General features: G+C 43.2%; 1 protein-coding gene across 1 annotated transcript in view; it reads right to left on the minus strand.

Moving 5' to 3' along the window:
* Nucleotides 1–6,138: 6,138 nt before the first annotated feature.
* The window catches only part of igdcc4 (immunoglobulin superfamily, DCC subclass, member 4), a 138,854-nt gene continuing 121,146 nt past the window's right edge, over nt 6,139–23,846 (minus strand). The window contains exons 15-23 of the mRNA XM_080785179.1: nt 20,845–20,962; nt 17,423–17,593; nt 15,055–15,189; nt 12,868–12,970; nt 10,832–11,111; nt 10,458–10,586; nt 10,192–10,302; nt 9,105–9,304; nt 6,139–7,173 (exon numbers count right to left, since the gene is read on the minus strand). Of these exons, the coding sequence (XP_080641305.1) occupies nt 6,846–7,173; nt 9,105–9,304; nt 10,192–10,302; nt 10,458–10,586; nt 10,832–11,111; nt 12,868–12,970; nt 15,055–15,189; nt 17,423–17,593; nt 20,845–20,962 (1,575 nt within the window). The 3' untranslated portion in view covers nt 6,139–6,845. The remainder of the gene's footprint in view (nt 7,174–9,104; nt 9,305–10,191; nt 10,303–10,457; nt 10,587–10,831; nt 11,112–12,867; nt 12,971–15,054; nt 15,190–17,422; nt 17,594–20,844; nt 20,963–23,846) is intronic.

Here is a 23,846-nt window from a genome sequence, read left to right on the forward strand (position 1 = left end):
TTATTTTCAGTGGCTTCTATTTCAGAATTCAGAATGCAAACTTTCCAGGAAGAGAAGCTGCAGTGGTATATATTATTATCTTGTAATCCCCATCGATGATGTCAAAGGTCGCTTTCTGAACTGTCCACATCCCACTAATGAGACACTGTGGTAGAAATGGTGGCATCTTATAGTGAGCATTAGTGAGGACCAATTATATGAAGATATGGTTGTAACATTTAAGAGGTCCTTTAAACTGCCTGATATAGCCTAATATCCTAATAATGAAGAATGTGCAGCATAACAATCCATTTTCTGGATGCTTGTCTGTCATGACTTTTTGTAGTGGCGCTGATGCTACCCACCTGGTAAGATGTTATAAATAAATAAATGTATTTGCATTTTCTTTTCTTTCCTTTTTTCTGGCAGGACTGGATGAGACTTGTCAGAGCGCATGTCACAATGTATACGGTAGACTGGAATTTGAGCACTCGTTTCCCAGGGCAGGGGTCCCCGACCTTTTCTGCATGGATCGAGTGGCCAGGGTATAGCATGGTGGGCCGCATGATTTACATTTTACTTTATTCTAATGATCAATCAATTGATTGTGGTCCCGCTTGGATCAATGGAACATAGTATACTCTATTGCTTCCTATTTATCGGAATCCCCATGAAACGTTTTCAAGGTTTTGAATAAAAAAAATAAACCATAACATTAATTATTTAATATTAATGTTATGTGTTGCCAATTCTTTGAGGGGGAGGGGCATGCACTCTGTTACAGGCGATAGCAAAGCGTAGATCATGACAACATTCACATCAACATTCTGTATTATTATTATTATGAAGGTTGATTATGGCTGACCTGGTCTGAGTGAGGTGTTTATAGGTATCAAACTGGAATGCTTTTGACAATAATGTGTCTTTGTGGACTCAGCCATTAAAGGATTGACTCTGAGCCCTTTGGTGAACGTATGCGGGCGGCCCTACACGGACCAACAGACATTTCGTCAAGGATCATGAGAAACAACAGTATCAGCAAATAAGTCAGTGCACTGTGAAATACTCTGTGTTCGTTTAACTCTGTGAGTTTATCAAATGGACCCGTTCAGTTCATTTAAAGGTAGTGACATTGTTTTTGTAAATAAATGTTAAAAACCTCTATATTGTGATAACTATTGCTATGGAATGTTTTTGTTTTGTTTTTCCAGTAACAAGCTCATAATCCAGCTCATTACAGGGGGAATTTTTTTTTCTGTTTTGTCTGATCACTTCTTTGTGGCATCACTTCCAATTTCACTTATTTATCCTGAGTTCGATGCTCTCTCCTGATTGGATAAAATTGGTATCCCAATTCCAGAACTGAAAATTAATTAAAGAGCTGGAGAGACAGGGAGACCCCTGGGCCATTACGGATGAAACACTGTATAGAAATGGTTACCATGGGAATGTAGAGATATTTAACACCTTTAACGCAAATTGATGAATGAACACAGAGGAGTTTACGGTGTACCGCGGTTAAACAATATTCCCAACAACCTGTTATACTGTCGTTTGCTTTAACCTACTTCACTGCCAGGCAGGGTTTAACTCAACACAACCATACTCAGCCAAAAAACCCTAATAGTAATCGTCCATTTTCATGCCATGTGTTCTAGCGATAGAACCATTGATATGGTTACCGGGACCTCAAATTAATGTTTCATAAACTCCCAACATCGTACTTTAATAGCTTTCTAATAATAGATATCTCGAGAATGGCATGGCTTGTGTCAATACAGTAAAACCCACCCGTCTGTTACCCCAAGCAGGTTAAAACAAACACTTTCTTGCCACTGCTGTTTGACATCACATTCACTTCTGTCTCTACGTGACAACTGCAACTGAGCGGTCCACAGTGTGTTCCACAATGTTGCTTGCGATGCCAACAATGTTTACGGCAAGACTACAAAAATAAGTCTCTGTGTAAAGGTTTACAACCATGCATTTTGTTCAGAACGAGAACAAAATATCGTGTTTTTTTTTTCTCCTTTCTATCTGCAATGTAATTAATAAGAAGGTAAGAAAAAATGTTCCGAGGACAACTATGTACATTGACATGTTTTCAACGTGACAGATGTACTGTATATAGCTGGTGAAATCGAGACACTTGCATCATGGCACATGAGTGTTCTCCAAAGGTTATGTCCATCCCTTTTTTTTAATCACTGCTGGATGTGGATGAGTAGAGAAGGCAGACCCCTGAGAGAGGATATGTGACATCACATACAGCCAGGGTGCAATTTACATTCAGTTCAAGTCCATTGTAGAAGTAGATATACTGTACACTTGTCAAAGTGCCCCTTTAACCACACTAACCCCATTCCAATCCCTATTCCGGGTCGACATTTTAGTGAGAAATAGCCACGCTCAATCTCTCAAAACGAGCCTATAGATGGGTTGTTTTCGGCAAAAAATATTTGTATTAGAGAAAAATACTAGCAGACCTAGTATAGGGCCCTATAGGCCTAAAATTTAGATTTTAGTTTTACTCATCTTTTGAATAGTTTTAGTCACCTGGAATGTTTTAGTTAGTCTAGTTTTAGTCGACTAAATATCACAAGATTTTAATCAACACAATCTACAAAAAAGAAGAAGCGCTTTGTGGGTCCTTTATGTAGAAAAGCCGATAGCCGATCGCTGCAACGCGTTGTGAGCTTGTACTGTAGATCGGCTATTTTCAGATACTTGTGTATCTTACGTATATTTGACCTCTTGTCCACTAGTCGACGAAATTAACACTGGCCCTAGGCAACCCCCGGTCAATGAGCAGTATATACATAAGCAGTATCCAGTAGATTACCTGTACAAGGCTCTACAGGTCTATGGTCACCAAGAGATCGAGATAAATTGAGGTATTTGGTGAATGAAGTTTTATCACCTCTCCCTTTGTGTCCTACTGTTTTCTTTTTCCCCAAAATGTGATGCGTTATGCGCTGTGATTTTAGGGAGGAAAAAATCACAGCACTCCAATCTTTAAACATATAGAATCAGACCATTAGTCTGGAGTCATTTGATAGCAATTAGAATGACAGGATCATTTTTCAGAGGTGAAAACATCATTGACGTGTGAAAAGGCAGAAAATTAAACATTTTTTTGCACTGATTTGATTGAATGCCTGGTGTCAACCAGAACTGATGGACATTTCAGTGTGATTTAATCAATCGGAGTGGACCTTTACAAGGAATCCAGTTCAATGTTCCTTATGTTACGTAGCAGTAGTGGCTAGTGCTGACCTTGACCTTTACCACGGGTGGAAATTGCATTTACGGCAAGTATACTCAATATTGTAGAAGAAAGCTGATACTTTACTTGTAGGCTACCCCACTTTGTCAGAGGAAAATATTGTACTTTTACTCCACTGTAATTATTTCACAGCTTTAGTTACTAGTTACTTTGTGGATTTTGATTATTTCTAAACCATTTAAGCCCTATTTCACATTTTGTCTTTGTAGATCTGATATTTTTATATATTTATGCCAAAACATTTGTACTTTTACTCAAGTAACCTTTTGAATACAGGACTTTTGTATTGTGGTATTGCTACTTTTACTTAAGAAAACAAAATAGTACTTCTTCCACCATTTATTTAAGCACTTAAACCCCAGCTTTATTTTTAATGTATTATTTTAATTCAGATTTGACCATTTCAACCTGGGGGATGACTCTATTCTGGGCCCATCATTAGCAGAAATGTTCAATATATATATATATATAAATTTTAAAAAAGAGGTTTGAAAAAGTTTCACATTTGTTTTGCCAAAGTAGGGGAAATAGCCGACAAACATGAGCTTTTAAAAATATATATATTTAGCATACAGTGATGTATAAATTAGGGCCTAAGTGGTTAAATGGACACTGAGGACTTTGGTGTGTACAGAAATCAATCGATACCAGCCATGGACATGTGAAGAGTTGTGTTCCAACAGAGACAGATTACCCACTGAAAGAAGGGACACCAGCAGAAATGTCCGATGGAAGTATATACTGTAGTTAATCATACAAATTAAATAAAAACAAAGCAGACATTCCAGTACTTTTGAGTGTGCACCTGAAGTCATTCTCAAAAATGATTACATTAAACTACAAACTATAGATCTGCAACTGATGGTTCCACTCTCCACGATAACAGTTTTAGAGAAATGACCGTCTGGTGAGGAGTCTGTTGGATGAATACTGTGTAGGCGATTTGGAATAGAACTCTCCATGTGTTTATCCTTCATGTGTCGCTTTTTTACATCATTTCAACAATGTGTTTCCTACGTGTCGTGAATAGACTCATCTATTAAATATACAGAGGTGATAAACATGCCTAGAATAATTAGGCACTTAGTTGAGACCCCCATGCTCCAGTCAGGAAATGTGTTTATATAATCGCTGTTGGGCACAAACGGATCGAGTGGTTTGAGCTTCATGTTTCGCTCAAAACGTGAATCTCCAAGTTGACAAGCTAGTGAGCTTGTTTGTATAGATCTGCTATTTCCGCTATACTTTTGGAAAATTTGCAAAGTGAATGTGGTTGAGTGTGTCTGTGTGTTTCCTAAATATATTCCACCAATTCATTAAAAGTATTAACAATGAGCTTGAACTAAATAATAACTACATTGGATCAAGTGAATTAAACATGCTCTTTCTTCCCATATCCTGAAAAGTTACAGGTTTTGGACATACCAGGTTTCTGCCCGACAGCGACGATATGGCTGTGTGTGAGTGAGACTATGTGCATTTGGAAGTGTGTGTGTGTGTGTGTGTGTGTGTGTGTGTGTGTGTGTGCGTGTGTTGACCCTGAGACAGCAGGAGGCTGGAGAGAGACACAGTCGTTCTGCACTCTCAGAGTGTGTAGATACTGGGTTTTTTTGTTAGTTTTTGTTTCGTTTTTTCTTTCTCTTTTTTAAGGCTTACTCAGTGCCGGAGCAAATTAGCACCCGTTCAACGACGATCAGGGGAGACCAACTTGGCCTTATACCGTTCTACTCCTCATTCACGCTGAGGACTTTAGGGCACCCGGGTGAACATTTTAGTCGCTGGTGTACATGCTTCAGAGACACAGGGCTCCATTTTCGTCACCGCTAAACCCCTTATCCCTAAACTTCTTTGCCTTTTTTTTTTTTTTACTATTTTGCAAAACATTTTTGAATAGTTAAAATGGCCAGTCTACAAGCTCACAACGTGTCGATGTAGATTGGCTAGTTGAACTATTCAAAAATGTTTTTCAAAATAGTAATAAAAGGCAAAGAAGTTTAGGGATAAGGGGTTTAGCGGTGACGAAAAGGGAGACCACATTTTAAAATGGTACAAATAGCCGATCTGCAAGCTAAAAACGTGTTGATGTAGATTGGCTAGTAGTAAGTTTAGGGATAAGGGGTAAGGAGTGGCACAAGATGGAGCCCATAGTGTCAGTGGCAGGGACACAGCCTATGCGATAGAGAACGTAACGTCACACCGTTGAAAATAATAGCGGCGAAGCCAGGCGGCAAGGATTCAAGGAAGCTCTGCTGCATTTGAAGCCAAGGAAGTGCAGTTCACATTAACACTCCATTCAAGTGAATGAGGTTTTGGCCGGACTTTATACTTCACTTCATTACCTTAGACAACATGGACCTTCTTGATGTCCCTGAAGCATAGACCAGGCTTAAAGGAACACCCAGAGTATTCCTGTTCCCCAGTGAAACCAGGGGCGTCATTCGGGGAGGGGACATTTTATTGTGTACTGCAGGCTTATGTGAACACCCCAGACAAGTTTTTTAAGTTGCTCAATTTAACATTTTGATATTTGAGCTGCCTCGCTCCCTTCCTATACCCATTGTAAATTAAAACTTAAAACAAAAATGTAAATTGAGTTTGAAGTTACAATGGGTTTGTATAGGAAGGGGCCGGGGCAGCAATAAATTATGTCAAATATCTAAATATTGAATCGAGCAACTGTCTGGGGTGTTCACATAAACCTGAGTAGAGGATAAAATGACGAGAAGTTCGGTGAAATATCCCTTTAAGTCCTAGCAGATCTACAAGCTTACTTGCTTGAGCCAAGTACATTTTAAATGTTTTTGAATAATATCGAATATGTTTTAAACACAACTCTGTTCTGGGGGTCCCTGGCAAAAACATTTTCAGATGGGGGTGGTCCGCGGCCAAATACATAAAATGTTGGGGGTCCTTGATACGAAAAAGGTTTGAGAACCACTGCTATAGGAGAGTGGCCATTGGCATCCCTTACAGGACCCTGAATGACGCCCCTGAGCAAAACCGAACCCACAACACGGCAGAAAACAGTCACCAAGTATGACCCCCCCTGTTGGGTCCAAAATGACCCTCTGGCGTTGGGTCAAATATGACCCCCTGTAGGGCAAGAAAACAAAAGCCCCAAAAAGGAACATACTATGCAAGAGAATGCATACCCATATACTCTAGCGCTAAAAAATATAGATATATATATATACTGTATATACACACACGTTATGAAACAATGGATTCAAAGTACCTATAAAAACTCAGCAAGGAAGAGAAGAGAACGAAAATCAGTCTAATACAAGTGGTTCTCAAAAAGTGGCGTACAGGGACCCCTCGGGGGTTCCTTGAGGTGGGCGTTCCAAGTGGACCCTTACCAGGTCTGGTAACTCTGAGAGTCTACACGCAGAACCAAATGGTCACTTGTGGTCCATTTGGTTCCATTTTGTTACACTCTCAGAGCTTTGGGGGAGGGGGGGGGGGGGGGGGTGGTCCTTGAAATTAAAATGTTTGAGAACCAATCAATAGTCTAATATGTATAGTGTGTGTGTGTGTGTGTGTGTGTGTGTGTGTGTTCGGGGGGGGACACTGCAGGAGGCTAAGGGCACAGGTAACTGTGTGCTGCTGAGGTAGAGTGTACAAGGCCGGAGCTGACGAAGGGGGTGGGGGTCAGGGGGGGAAGCCCAGAGGAGGAGACGGGGGGTTTCCCCGCCATGGAGGAGGAGGAGGAGGAGGAGGGAGGGGGGCAGTGTCTGGAGGACTCCCCGTTTTCCAGGGGCTCCGGCCGCAGCTCGTCGCGTCCTCGCCGGGGAGTCCTGGGCGAGTGGAAACCGTTGGTCAGCAGTGGTCCCACCATGGCCTCCTGTTGTTGTTGTTGTAGCTGGACATCTGCCATCAGCTGGGGGGACGTCGCACCTTCCAGCTCCCTGCAACGTCGTTACAGTTAACTATAAGCAGCTGTAACAATTTATTATGCATTTGATACCATGTATGGAGACCTCTGCCTTGATTCCTCCCTCCCTTCCTTCCCCCCCTCCCCGCTCCTCTTCCCATTCTTTGTTTTCTTGGAAAAATAGCATTTCACCCACTTTTTGAGGGGTGCTAGCGCCTCCTATATACAGCTTTTCGTCCCGTCACGTGACGTCTCACATTTACCATTGACAATGAAAGGAGAATTCACGTCGTATGTACCTGAAATATGCAACACTAACAATCGGCTAACCAATCACATACATTCAGTTGTCATCTCTCATGATCATGGTGAAAATATGAGTTTTTAAATGGTTAAAAGATAATAACATAAGTTGACAAATTAATATTATATTAATATAAAGTATATTCATATTTTATTGGATGATGTACGACGACAAGAGCGCCCCTCACTTCACCCATTTTTTTTACTTGTAAAGCTGTCATGTGACAGTGACAATAAAGTTGATTGTGATTCTGAGTGGTGGAGATAGGAGTTTTCTGCCTGCCCGACAGTGACGATATATAATGCATTCTAGAGACAATAGCGTTTACACAGTGGATTCTCAGTAGCCTTGGAGGAGAGAATGTTGCGTATTTATCATTTGAAACCTGCTTTGCACACATGCAGACACGTGTTTTTCTACACAAAGGGAAACCACGTGACCAGATCTGCACAAACAAACACAGACAATTAGCCCATTCTGACCGGGCACCTATTTTGGTGTTAGCATCATGTTATGCTTTACCTATTGAAAAATAGCAGATCTACAAGCTCATAGCGCGCCACCGAGTGGCGCGATACGAGCTTGTAGGTCTGCTATTTTTGAAAAATTCGAAGAACGACTGACATTTTTAGAATCTGATCTCAGGTCAGAATGGGTTCATCAGACCAGTGTGTGTCCAGTGGAAACCTCGTATGAATCTGATCTCAGGTCAGAATGGGTTAGACATCATTGCTGTCGGGTATAGAGACCTCTTGTTGTGTTTCTTTCGTAATTGAACGCCCTACTTGATCACACTACAGCGTCACACAGAAGCATCAGAAGTAGCAGATCCGCAAGGTGCGAAGACACACGTGATTGTCCATCTGCTACGTACTTTGTGATGCTTTGGGATTTGAAACTGTTTTTGACTATGTTGGTTTCCAGCCGACAGAGACGACATGTCTGGGGGGTGTGGACAGTTCGGTTGGTATAGGCAATTTCAAACAAGAAATTTGTTGTTGTTGTTGTTGTTTTTTGATTGACGCTCAAACAATGGATTCATTCTATTTCAGTGTGCTAACTTTTGCAGGAAGAGAAAGGCTGTAGTTTCTATATTAGCTTGGAATTCCCATTGATGATGTCATTCATTGGTATAGGCTCCAAAACTATAGAATGAACTTCCCATTGCAATCAGAACTGCAGCTCGACTCACTCCCAATCTTCCACCCTAGTCCGAAAACTCACCTCTGCCGTGCCCATAGTACTCGACGACCTTACAGTCGTGTGCAGCGGCTAAACTTATGTAACATAGATAGCATTTTATGTAGACATAGCACTCGATAGTGTATACTCACTGTACAGATGTACTGTTAGACGGATGTTAGTTTCTTAGCTTGCTTATGATGGCTATATTTCTATGTATGTTGATGTATTACCATGTGTTGTTCTTGCTTACTGTAAATCACTCTAGATTAAGAACGTCTGCCTTTATTGTAAATCGTAGGCAGGTTTCTGAACTGTTCATAGCCATCCAATGACACACAGAGTGAGCAGATAGAAAATGGTAAAACGCGTTACACTAAAACTAACACAAACAAAACAAGGACACCAAATGAAACGAACATCAACCAAAAAACGAAAAAGAAAAAAAAAACGAATGAAGAATCCAAAAGGATATTGACCTTGGCTCCCTGCTGTGATTGGCCAGCAGCTTCACAGGGAGGGAAGTGAAGGGGCTCTGCGGTGGCGGCAGCGTCTTCAAAGTGTCCTCGTCCCGAGGCGCCTGCGGCGGCGAGCCAGACGGGGCGCTGGTGGAATACTGAGCGTCCGTCGGCAACGAAGGTCCCCTGGCGCTGTCCCCCGACGACTCCACTCCGTAGGGCTGGGGCACAGGCAGGACATTTTAAACACGCGACAATGAATTATCATAAAGGTTATTGTGGTTGAAACGATTCAATTGTGTTTTTCACATTGATCGTCGGAACTCATACGCGTGCATGCACGCACACGTGTTACCCATGTGTATTTTTATGGGTCCTATAGTGTCCTGTGTTTCAAACAACTTATGTGAAATGATGTTATTCTAGATGCCTTTTCTATGATGATGGACATTAGACTGAATCACGGGGCAGCAGTCAATGAGTTAAGTCACCACACAATGGTGTATCCGATAAGGCACTGCACTCCCCGTGGGGGGGGGGGTGGAACGCATGTGTCGAATTTGAAGTCGGTGGGGCAAACGCAAGCCCCCCAGTAAGGCTATCCAACGTTGAAGATGCTACTACCTACTGGCAAAATGTGGAATTGCAGCACTTTAATGGAAGCGGGACGGACGGACGTTCATGACGTCACGTGAAAAGCCCGGAACCTCAAGACTGGGCCTTGGCTAAACTTCCGCTTGCTCGAGCCATTGAGTTATAATTATAACTTCCGGAAGTCTTCCGGGTGCTTCAAAACGCCACTGAGCAACTTCATCGAAATGAATAGCAGGGGGGCGGGGCTAACGCTCCAGTTCGGTCTCTATCCTTTATATACTCTATGGGCAAACGGTTCTTGAGTTATGTGGATTACAGACATATACCCACGTACACAGAGACATGGTGCATTTAATGTAAGATATCTGAGGCTAATATTTATTTGTATTATTAAATGTTTTGGAAGATGCTTCCGAAGATGTATTCTATATTGCTAACTTTGCCCATTCCATTATAAAAGAAACGACAGAGATCTTTGGTGGCGATGTGATGATGTAATAGTGACAGGGCCCACCCCTCCATTGACGCTAGCCGCCTCCTCCTTCTCCCTGGTTGGCTCCGTGGTCAGTTCTGTGTGAACGATGACCTCCGCCTCCACCTGGTTACTGCACGGCGACGGACAGTCCTGCAAACAGTAGAGTAGTACTAGTAACTAAGTACATTTACTCAAGTAAATACTCAAGTACTCATCAATTAACGGCCGGCAGCAACTGCACTGAGGGGTTCCCTGACTGAACTTGCTCTGCGCATGTCTACGACAGGCACAAAATGCTCATTTACCTTGTCATGAGCTGTGGTTAACATGTGCAGAGCTCCGTTGGTGACCGTGGGAGAGTCCTCCGTGACGGTGTCTCTGTAGGTTGTGATTCTGTTGGCCCAGTTCCGGCTCACCGAGCCGTTCCACACTGTCTGGTAGAGAAAAGCACACACAAAGGACAGAGGCAACCCTGAATCACGCTGGGAAGTATGTGTAAGTATGAATAATATACAAGTTCTTCTACAAATAGGTTATTGTGTTTGATTCTGAAACAAAGGTAGAATATCCATCCATCCCTCCCTCCCTCCCTCCCTCCCTCCCTCCATCCCTAGACCATGAGGAGGAAATGTGATGGAAACATGTGATGGAAACAACCCAGTTCCTGCAGCACACTGACCTTGGGTTCAGCTGTGGAGCCATCCTCTCCGACCTCTGGACCACTGCTGCCGGCCATCAGACTCTGCTGTTCGCAGGTCTCCGCCAGAGGTTGGCAAGGCTCCTGGCATCCAGACGGGCACCCAGACTGGCACCCGGAGGGCATGAGGGTCTCCAGTTCGTGGCAGTCACTGCCCTCTGGCTCCGGGACAGGAAGCGACCGGCCCCCTCCTCCTCCTCCTCCTCCTCCTCGTCTGTACTGAGGGGTCAGAGCTGCCGAGTCCAGGCCCCCGCTCACTGCCCTGCTCAGAGTGAGAGAGAGAGAGAAAGAAAGAGAGAATGTCCACAGTGGTTCAAGGAATATTTTGTGCCAGGGACCTCCAGGAGCAATAAAAAAAAATATATATAGGCCTAAAAAGACACATTTTCAAGACTTTTCAAAGAATCGATTTGAAGATTTGTCACTTCTCACATCACTTTGCGGTTGTTCTGTCCACTGTACCATGTTTATTTGTTCTTGTATTGTATTGTATTGTATTTGTTTTTGTATGGATAGTTTTATCATCATTGTTTAAGAGCCTGCTCAGGGACTACAGATGGAAATGGCTAACTCTGGCCCATTCCACCCCTTTTCCCCCTCACTGTATATGTTTTCTTTTCCCTTTCTACCTCCTTTATGATGATGATTTCCTGTTTTTTGGCTATATAGAAGTGTATATTTCTATGTCTCTAAATGTTATGATGAATTGAACAAGGTGGACTCTCTTGTAAACACATCTAGTGCTTTATTGGTCGTCACAGTTAAAGGTATTGTAGACAAGTTTCCAGTGTTTGTACACAGAATTGATCGAGTGTTTCCAAACAAATTAAAATCTAGCTCCACCCCCCTCCCCCCGTCATTCTATTGGCTGAGCCAGGTCACTTCAGGCTATGGGGTTGTTGTTGCTGCTGGGAGGGACGCTATGGATATTGCGCTCGTATGGCTAAATATGACATTAAAAAAATTATGAATTTCTATCGATATCATAGTTACAACAATGACATTGAGTTGACATGTTTTTTTAAGGGTAACTGTAGCGTAATCACAATATCACAAGACTGACACGACGAGTCCCGCAAATGAGGAAATTAGTGGAGCAGACTCACTGGCTCTCAATTCAATTATCTTTCATTTGTAATCGTGCATATAAAACATATTGCCCCTCAAATGCCCCAGCCACTACAGCATCGTTCATGTGAACTACTTTGTCCACGGTTATTCATTGCAATGAAGAAAAATCGCTATGACGACAGCGACGGCTTGTCACCGTTGGCGAGCACGGGTTGAATGCAAGCTTCAAGCCGGCCGGACCACCCAACCATGCGCTATACATAGCGATTCTCATAATTTCAACAGGCTTACATATTACATCATAAACATACTATTTCACATGAACAATGGTGAAACTAAGATATGGGGATAATATTATACTTGCAATGAAATCGCATTGCGTTTTCATTATAATACTGCTGGGTCGAACACACAGCCTCGCGCTGCAATTGGCTAAAAGTTAAAATCCCCTTTGACGTCCCGGGTAGTAAACTGTAGTGGATATAAACAGTGCATTCAGCCAGAGGGGGCCAAAGGGAGAGTGTGCTGTTGCAGGAGAACACCTCAGCATCATAATAAAGGGAAAGATAGAGGGGAAAAAGGCCAACGAAATACATTCATATATATTTTAAATCTTGGCTGGAAACTTGTCTAGACTACCTTTAACAGTTTTTTGTATTGAGTTGTGCTTGAAATGTATTGTAATTCTGCAGACTGTTAATAAATGCTTCAATCAATCAATCAATCAAACATGGATGTGAAAACTGATTAAAACTGATTAATGAGCAATGTCCGTGTCAAACAAACAAACAAACAAACAAATACCTGGTGCGTGTATCTTACTTAAAATATGTAGTTTTGAAATTGATACGTCGACATATCAACCAGTTGGTATAAAACAAGATTATGCAAACATTTCGTTTTCAAAACAACATGCTTTTTCAAAACGTGAGATTATTTTCCCATACCTGGCCTTGCCGTTGCGGAAGCTGAAACACATGCAGAGGAGGATGCACAGCAGGCCCAGACACACGCCCACTATGATCCCCGTCACGGCATGGATGTCCAGCTCTGTGCAAACACAAGAAAACACATGTTTTCATTGATTGAACCAATTTTGACCTGAAATCAGATTAAAAAAATAATCTTCTACATCCTGACAGTTTTCTGAAAAAGCTATGTTTCTATGTCAGTCGTTGTTCGAATTTTCAAAAATAGCAGACCTACAAGCTCGTAGCGCGTCACTCGGTGGCGCGCTATGAGCTTGTAGATAAACAGCAATATAGTGACGTCACATATTCAGCCCCTCCCCTAACCCCTCACCCTTTATCATACAACTACAGCTGTGGGTGAGGCTTTAGTTCAGGCATCACCTGCACCCAGCAGGGAAACCAGGCATACTTAATGAACTGGTGGGCGTGTCCACATAGAAAAAACATTTAAACTAATACTGTACACTTTTTAGAAAAAGTTATACCTCCTTATATAACAATAAGACCTGATGATCATGTTTTAGGGTGGAAAAAAATCACGGCACTCCATCTTTAAGTTGATCTGGCCTCGATCAGACTCTCTCTGAATCACACGTCCGTCTTAGTGGGTCAAATTTATGTTTGGTTGAAATCAGGTGATATTCTGGGCAAGATGAGACTATAGTCTTGGTTTGACTTGATCTGGCCCCAATCGAGACGTCAGTAATTCGTTCAGGTCCTGACCGTGTAGTGCTTGCTGGGGTTATTTCTGTATGCCACAGTTGCTCACATTACTTGGAAAAGTAATTGATAGAGTTAAGAAGGATCGAAGGAACGCGACATTCAACTGGAGTGAGGTACAAAGCTGCAGACTTCATTGATATTTAGCTGTGTGTGCGTGCGTGCGTGCGTGCGTGCGTGCGTGCGTGCGTGCGTGCGTGCGTGCGGCGTGCATGTGTGTGCGCGTGCATGAGGAGACTAGAGGAGGAGGAACAGATGGTGAGAGCTGTGGCTCGCCCAGCGGCCCACCGAGGCTGCCTCCGGCGCTGGTCTCATTCACACTGCTCACTGGCACCATGCGACCAAAATAAACCAAAAGCTGCCTCCCGGGAGCCACAGCCAGTAGTGTAGAGTAACTAATTACATTTAGTTGCTGGCAGGCAGAAACCTCTTAACTCCATTATTCTAACTTTTTGTGTTTTGTTTTTTTTGTTGTTTTTTTTCCCCACACAAAACTATCCAAAATGGCAGATCTGCAAGCTCGAAACGCAGCGCACATGCAGCCACACATTGTGAGCTTGCCGATCTGCTATTTTTGAGCCCCTTCTATGCCCAGCTTTTCGTGTATGTGTAAACACAAACATTGAAGCCAAAAGTGATGACAGTGATGATATGATTTGTGATGATTTGATTGGCTGAGCACGGAATGTGATGTATGATGTATGGTGATGAGAGTGCCCCTCACGCGGGTGTGATTTTATTTATTTGAATCCTGAAAAGTAACTGCTTTAGACATATACTGTATGACCACATGTTTAACTTGTGAGTAAGCGGATAGCATTTGGAATAGATGTGTGTGACATATCATCATCATACCTGGAAGTTATGTGTGAATGCCTACTGAGTGGCAAAATAAAATGCTTTCTGGCCAAGACAGTCCATACAAACAGAAAAGTCCTATCTGATCGCATTAACCCATTTTGGACTGAGGTAGATTAAAAAAACGCTTCAAAACATTTTTCAGTGGTGCTCAACCTTTTTCATGTCAATTATTTATATTGGGCCACGGACACCCATCTGAAAATATGTAGTTCCAGGGACCCCTCAGAAGCCAATAATTTAGTTTAAAATGTTCGCTCTGAAATATATATTCAAAGATTCGCACCACATTTTCATGACTTAAAAAAATAGAAAAATAGAAAAATAGCAGACCTACTAGCTAGATCTACAAGCTCATAGCGCGCCACGCGAGTGGTGCGCTATGATCTTGTAGATCTGCTATTTTTCAATAGCTAAAGCATAACATAATGCTTAAAACACCAAAGGGGGTTCCCACCCAAAATGGGTTAAACAACGTTAACTCACGTTGCCACTCACTTTGCCACTCGATGTGCCACTCACTTTATGCTTGCGCATCGGGACAAGGCCGTACTCGAGGCCATAGAAGCACACGGCGAGGCTCACCGTATCGCTCAGGGGCGGTGTGGACGTCCTTGGCGGGAGAGTACGGTCCCTGGCCCACCTCCGTGGAAGCGCCCATCTTGAAGAAGTAGCGGCTTCCACTGGACAAGCCCTGGACCTCCACGCTGGTCACACTCCCTGAGAGAGAGAGAGAGAGAGAGAGAGAGGAAGGAAGTGAAGGATGACAGACGAGGAGAGACGGTCACATTGGAGCAGTGGTTCTCAATTTGGCTTCCTTCTAAGGAGTTTAAAAAGGATTACGGCAGAAGCCCTTGTCAGCTGCTATTAATTCGTTTTAATTCGCCCCCTTTTATTACTTCTTTTATCCAGAATCCAGAATAACTTTATTTGTCATTTTCCCCATGTCCTTACATACATATAAAGAACACGAGTTTTTTTTTTCTTTTTTTCGTAATTTAAAATGTTAAAAATGTAATGTCGGTAGTCTGTTAGTCATAATGCCAGATTTCTGTGTGAAATTGTGCATCTTGGCCAGTTTATTCTTGTAAAAAAATACTCATGTCTGAATATTCTTCATTGGTTACAGTTATATAGTGTCTGCCGGGTGGAAACCGCATCCTCAAAACTGTTACTTTTAATGTTTAAAATTCAAAAGCGTCGCCAGTAGCAGATGGACACTTTGCACAACGTTTTAAGCTTGTAGATCTGCTACTTGTGATGCTTCCGTGTGACGCTGCAGTATAATCAAGTGGGCTGGGAATTCATGTATCCGAATAAGGAGAATTCAAAAGTAGCAGATTGTCAAGCTCAAAGTCGTTTCGATTAGTAGCAGAGCACTATAGCAGAGCGGCTCTGCTACTGTTGATGCTTCCATATGACACTGTAGATGATCAAGTTATTAATGAATGTTGCATATTAATTAACGGGCGTTAATTCATTTAAGAAAAATAAAAAACACAAACTTAAAATATGGAGATAAGAGGTTTCTGCCCGACAGTAACAACAATACACTTAGTTGTTGTATAGTAGTAGCAAAGAACTATAGTGAGCTCCCATGCACTGCATGCCAACAGAACTATAGTGAGCTCCCATGATGCACTGCATGCCAACAGAACTAATAGTGAGCTCCCATGATGCACTGCATGCCAACAGAACTATAGTGAGCTCCCATGATGCACTGCATGCCAACAGAACTATAGTGAGCTCCCATGATGCACTGCATGCCAACAGAACTAATAGTGAGCTCCCATGATGCACTGCATGCCAACAGAACTAATAGTGAGCTCCCATGATGCACTGCATGCCAACAGAACTATAGTGAGCTCCCATGATGCACTGCATGCCAACAGAACTAATAGTGAGCTCCCATGATGCACTGCATGCCAACAGAACTATAGTGAGCTCCCATGATGCACTGCATGCCAACATAACTAATAGTGAGCTCCCATAATGCACTGCATGCCTACAGAACTAATAGTGAGCTCCCATGATGCACTGCATGCCAACAGAACTAATAGTGAGCTCCCATGATGCACTACATGCCAACAGAACTATAGTGAGCTCCCATGATGCACTGCATGCCAACATAACTAATAGTGAGCTCCCATAATGCACTGCATGCCAACAGAACTATAGTGAGCTCCCATGATGCACTGCATGCCAACAGAACTATAGTGAGCTCCCATGCACTGCATGCCAACAGAACTAATAGTGAGCTCCCATGATGCACTGCATGCCAACAGAACTAATAGTGAGCTCCCATGATGCACTGCATGCCAACAGAACTATAGTGAGCTCCCATGATGCACTGCATGCCAACAGAACTATAGTGAGCTCCCATGATGCACTGCATGCCAACAGAACTAATAGTGAGCTCCCATGATGCACTGCATGCCAACAGAACTAATAGTGAGCTCCCATGATGCACTGCATGCCAACAGAACTAATAGTGAGCTCCCATGATGCACTGCATGCAAACAGAACTATAGTGAGCTCCCATGATGCACTGCATGCCAACAGAACTAATAGTGAGCTCCCATGATGCACTGCATGCCAACAGAACTATAGTGAGCTCCCATGATGCACTGCATGCCAACAGAACTATAGTGAGCTCCCATGCACTGCATGCCAACAGAACTAATAGTGAGCTCCCATGATGCACTGCATGCCAACAGAACTATAGTGAGCTCCCATGATGCACTGCATGCCAACAGAACTATAGTGAGCTCCCATGCACTGCATGCCAACAGAACTAATAGTGAGCTCCCATGATGCACTGCATGCCAACAGAACTATAGTGTGCTCCCATGATGCACTGCATGCCAACAGAACTAATAGTGAGCTCCCATGCACTGCATGCCAACAGAACTAATAGTGAGCTCCCATGATGCACTGCATGCCAACAGCTCACCATCCTGCCACAGACTGCTCCACAGATGCTCGGGTTGGCTGAGGTTGCCGCTGTACAGGATCCTGTAGCTGACCACGATACCGTTGGGCTCCAGCGGGGGGCGCCAGCTCACCAGCACAGAGGAGGAGTCCAGTGCGCTGAGCTGCACATCCTCGGGGGCGCTGGAGGGTCCTGTGTTGTGTGTGTGGGAGGGAAGAGACACTGTTGTGAGGACTCTTACTGCAGGGCTCATGGCTTTGCCGCACGCACGCACGCACACAGCCACACGGACGCACGCACACAGCCACACGGACGCACGCACACAGCCACACACACACACACAGCCACACACAGCCACACACACACGCACATTTTTGGAAGTGACATTTAATCAATGCCATTGCCATTTTACACTATTATTGCCACTTATAAGCCTATAAAAGGCCCCGCTATATGTTAACTACTTTTTCTGGGGACCCCATGGAACTTTGGTCGCATTCTCACCAGAGAGCTTTGCTGCGATTAAAACGAATCCTGCTGCGCATTTTCAGAAAGTGCGCTTCGTTTGGCAGGTGTGAAGGCTCTTTCGAATCCTAATGCGCAACAAAGAACCGCATTTTACTCCGAGCAAAAACGGGGGTTTCGCTTCGCTTCCAATCGCGCTTGACTACGATTCGGTGCAGGTGTGAATGCAATCCGCAGCAAATACAGGAAATGAAGCAAACATATGTGGCGGGTGAGGAGCTGAACACAGTTGGAGACGGAGAAGGCATATTTTACGCAGCGCAAAGATGTCCCGTTACCGTGGATAGACGTGGTCGAATGAGGAGAGTGGAGACTGAAGCCCTGATCGAAATGAGGACGAGTACATTAATCAATTGCTTAAGAAAACACAAACACTGCAGTGCAGTGTAATAGTATTATAGCCTACAGAATATTCTGTCTGTCTGTGCGTGCCGTAAACATGGAGTGCTGTCACTGTGTGGGAGGGACTAGTGGGGAGTAGGAACTTTCATCTCGATAAACTTGTAAACATTTTGCGCTGCTGTCTGTTATATCAGTGCGCTCAGCGCTGTGCCTCCATGCCCAAAAGAACAGTGCGTGGCTGCGTGCTTATAGTGAGAGAGCGAGAGAGGGGGGGGCAGTCCCAGACGGCACGACACATAATGCACGTTATGAGTATAATTTTATCACCATAGATTTATCATTTCACTGTGTAGGCTAGTTTATGAATGTAACACATTGATAAAGGTCCCCCCTGCTGCGTTTCCAATTGCTGCGGATCATGACAGTGTGAAGGCAAACCGTAGCCAATTAAATATGCAAGAATCCCATTTCTCCTCCCATACGCATTCGAGTCTACCGAAGTATTAGGTGAGAATGCGACCTTTGAGAACCAACGCTCGGAGGGCTTCATTTTCAATAGTTCAAATAGCCAATCTACAAGCTCACAACGTGTCGATGTACATTCAAATTCAAAATAGGAAAGGCAAAGTATAGTTTAGGGATAAGGGGTTTATCATGGACGGAAATAGAGCCCCAACCCCACAGTCTTTACCAAATTGTATAAACCTAACTCCTCAAATATCCTGTGGGAAGGGAAGGAGGAGCAGGTGAGGAGGGGAAGGGGAGGGAGGCCAGCAATTAGTCCACAAATGAGGCACAACAGCTGGGATCCCATCTGGGGCCTGCAGGTCCCTCCCTGCCACCTGGGGACTGTGAAGGGGCTGGGGGTGGAAGAAGTACTCAGATTGTTTTATTTAGTAGCAGCGATATACCACCATTATGAAAATATTGTAGTAAAGTGGTTCTCTACTCAAACAAGTTGTTCAAGTCAAAGACTCCCAAATGTATTTGTACCGTATTTGGCCACAGACCTTGTGAACTACCTCTAGCTCTAGTAAAATAATTGTATTAAAAACTGTACTGTGCAAAATAATTGGTATGAAAATATATAAGTATACAAAGTATACCTTTAAAAAAAAAAAAGCACACCCGTGTGAAGTGAGGGACACTCTTATCATCATACATCATCTCATTCCCGGCCAATCACAATTGCGTCCTCACTTTTGTCTTCAATGTTTGTGTTTACACAAACCCTCAAACCTGGACATAGGAGGGGCTAGCGCTCTCAAAAATAAATGCACACTCAAAAATATCAGATCTACACGCTCATAACGCGTCGTGGATTGGTAATTTTATGAATAGCCAGTAAGTAAATGCATAAAGTATAAAATAGGGCTTCAGTGGTTATAATGTATGCTTTTGTATAGTAATAATCTAAATCTAAATCAAAGTGAGGAACTAAAGCCGTCAAATAATTGTCGTGGAGCAGACTTATAAATCACAATCAGATCAGAATTGTCTTTATTGACACATCAAAGGTCGCGATGCGAGCCATTGTGAATTTGTAGATCTGCTATTTTGAAAATAAACTTGAAATGAGACATTCTGCATAATGAGTACTTTTACTTTTGGTACTTTAAGTACATTTTGATGGCAATACTTTTGTACTTTTACTCAAGTACATTTTGAATCCCGATCTTGTGCTTGTAACAGATCATTTCTATATTGCAAAGTATTGATACTTTTACATGAGCAAAAGCTTTGAGTACTTTTTCCACCACTGGGCTCAGGTGATGTGGCGGGGGGAGTGTCCTTCCCGCTCCACTTGGCTGACAGAGTGAGAGAGAGTGTGTGTGTGTGTGTGCGTGTGCGTGTGCGTGTGCGTGTGCGTGTGCGTGTGCGTGTGTGTGTGTGTGTGTGCGCGTGCGTGCATGCGTGCGTGAAGGTCTCGTATCACAGCCACTATCACTCCATCTGTCTGCCAAATTACACACTAATTATCTCTCCTCCACCTGCCCCTGGTCTAACACTGCCATGCTCTCCGTAAAGACTTGTGCCCCTTTGGGGTGAGGTCGCTTCTCGCCCTCGGGGCGTCTTACCGGTATATACATGTATAGAAAATGAATAAAGGTGTGTATTGTGGACTCACTGTCTGGGTGAGTGCACTCCTCCACTGTGACACTGATATATAAAGTGAATAGAGGTGTGTATTGTGGACTCACTGTCTGGGTGAGTGCACTCCTCCACAGTGACACTGATATATAAAGTGAATAGAGGTGTGCATTGTATTGTGGACTCACTGTCTGGGTGAGTGGCCTCCTCCACAGTGACACTGATATATAAAGTGAATAGAGGTGTGTATTGTGGACTCACTGTCTGGGTGAGTGCACTCCTCCACTGTGACACTGATATATAAAGTGAATAGAGGTGTGCATTGTATTGTGGACTCACTGTCTGGGTGAGTGCACTCCTCCACTGTGACACTGATATATAAAGTGAATAAAGGTGTGTATTGTGGACTCACTGTCTGGGTGAGTGGACTCCTCCACTGTGACACTGATATATAAAGTGAATAGAGGTGTGTATTGCGGACTCACTGTCTGGGTGAGTGGCCTCCTCCACTGTGACACTGAAGGGCCCCACCACATCCATCCCATTGGACTGCACCGCCAGCTCGTAGCGGGTGAAAGGCTTCAGCGCCCCCAACAGGATCTCCTGGGCAGCGCTGCGGCACAAAGAAACACATGAAAACAACATGAGGCATACTGTACAAGTTACAACATTATATTGAAAGCAGATCGTTGCTGTCGGGCAGAAACCTCTTATCTCCATGTTTTAACCTTTTTTTTTCTTTTTAATGCCCTCCTTGATCATACTACAGCGTCCTATGAAAATAGCAAATCCATAAGCTTGTAGATCTGCTATTCATGCTATTTATGCTTCAAAACCTCTCTCAAAAGCACACTGCAATTCGAAACTACCCCCTGTAAAAAAAGTTAAATTCCCTTTCTATACTGTGCACGTTTTCCCTTTTTTCTAACTGTGTATATGATTATTTTTTTAAGTGTTTGTCTTTAAAAGTTCTGATTTAGTGCTTTTTTCTGGTTTTATCCTCTTAGCAGATTTTGCATTGAACTGTACTGTGTCCTTGAACGTAATGTACAAACTGTAAATACAATGTCCAATCAATCAATCCTGAAAATCAACAGTTTTTGTTTCCATGCGACACAGACGAGATGAGATGCTTTGTGAATATGTATGGTACAGTTACAGCGTTGGTAACACAACCACAAAGGTCGACACAACCCAGCACAGCTGCGTGTGGGTGGGCTTCGCCTCTTTAATCATCATTAAGCGTGACCCGCGCGAGGGTGCGTGGTGGTGTCACGAGCAGTTAGTGCACTGAGTGAGCGCACCGCCCCTCCTTGTGAGACACAAGGACGGAACTTCAATTCTAGCTGCGGTCATTGTCTTCCATGCCTCGATCTTCCCATCTGTACTGCTTGCCTGTTCCCTGCTCCCTTTCTCGCTACACTCTGTCCTCTCAAATGAACAACAAAATCTTGTCTATCCCCTACTGCATTTAAAAATCACACCCGTGTGAAATGAGTGGTGCAATTCCCCTCTCCCCCCTCCTCTCTCTCTCTCATTAGCAGGCAACAGTGCAGCACGTGCAGCACTATCTCTCTCTCTGTTTCTGGCACAACAGCGCCCCTACTGGTACTAGTCATACTGGTGCTCATTAACGTCACATAGGCGGACACATAGACACATAGGTGAACCAACACATAGGTGAACACGGACATTGCTGTTCCTTGGAGTGGTTGCATAATAATACTCAAAATAATAATACATTTGTGTGTGTGACTGTGTGCGTGTGCGCGTGCATGTTTGTGAATGTACATCATTTTTGTTTTGATTGGATTGTTGTATTGTTCTTTCTGCTTTGGCAATGTAAATGTATGTTTTCTCATGCCAATAAAGCCCTTTGAATTGAATTGAATTGAATTGAATTGAATTGAATGGGTGAATGTAATGCACAATCTATGTAAAGCGCTTTGTTTGGATAGAAAAGCGCCATTTACCATCAACCATAATTTATTGAATAAAATGTTATTGTTTGTTGGAATCATGTTGTACATCTCATGTTGGCATACTCAAGCTATCGTATTGCTCTCAGTGGCCTTGCCTGAATAAATAAAGGTCAATAGCCTACATATGTACTGCATTGTGCTGCATTTTAATTGAATGTCATGGTTAATTCATATAATATATGAATTAATGTATGGAGATGTGAAGTTTCTGCCCGACAGCAACAATATTATTGTTGCTGTCGGGCAGAAACTTCACATCTCCATACATTTTGTAAATGAATGACGTACTCCATCATGTATCGCACAAACGGAAATAGCCAACGTACAAGCTCACCCTGATGCGTCGGCGTTGTCAGCTTGAAGATTGACTACTTTCGATATTTCTTCACTACATTTAAAAACAAATGCACATACAGTGCACAAAGACCCGCACACCGTCTGCACTTGCGACATGAACACTTTTTTATTAGGCAACGTTTCGTTCACAGACCTTCTTCACGCAAATTAAATCCCTATCAACGAGGGCGATTGTGATTGGATGCTGTGGTTCTACAGCAGGTTTCCCCAATTCATTTTCCTCAAGGGCCATATTTATGACTATAGGGTATCAGTCTGGGGGCCCGAGTCCGCACGCGCGAGGTCGAGGTCTTGCCCTGAAAATTCATTTTCAGGGCAAGACCCCATTTGAAAAGGATGCCCAGTTTGACACGCATATAGGCTACAGACCCCCATTTAATGCCATTTATATCTGGGACCCCCCCAGAACCCTGTTCTACAGTATGCTAGTGCGACATATACCGTTCAGCAGATGCCTGCGGAAGGTCTTTGACCGAAACGTTGCCTAATAAAAGTGTCCATATTGCAAGGGCAGACGTCGTGCGGGTCTTTGTGCACTTTATGTGCATTTCTTTGAATACTTTGAGCCCTGCCTACGCACCCGTATCTGAGCCGATCAGGTGTGCATAAGACTTCACTATGTTTTTTATAATAATAATATTATGATAGGGGCCGCATTGGACTGGCTACATGGTTTCCACCCGAGAGCACATACACAATATCGTCTCTGTCGGGTGGGAACCTCATATGTAAAAGAAGAGGTTATACTTTTCAGGATTTAAATTAAAAAATAGCAATGTGTGCGTTTGTGTGACCCTGGAGTATGATCAAGTAGGGTGTTCACTTACTCGTGCCTTTCAGTATTAGATTTATTTTGTCTGTCAGCAGCGATATAACAGGCCAATGTAAAATTGTGGGATATATTTCTCAGCCTAGTAGGAAAGTCTGTGAAAGATTTCATGTAAATTGAACACGGCGTTCATGATTTGAGGCTTTTTGTTCAAAACATGCCAATCCTGCAAACTTTGAAAGCCAATGTTAGGCAATTAGAATGGAATCTGAAATATCGGACAGATCCGTCTTGAACACATGACTATAGAGATACTGTGTAACGATTTGCGCCAACAGAATCTGTTGGAGTAGCGCTAACAGGCCGTTCTGGGAAATGT

This window comes from Protomyctophum bolini (assembly GCF_963924005.1).
Source record: "Protomyctophum bolini genome assembly, chromosome: 1".
Lineage (NCBI taxonomy): Eukaryota > Metazoa > Chordata > Actinopteri > Myctophiformes > Myctophidae > Protomyctophum > Protomyctophum bolini.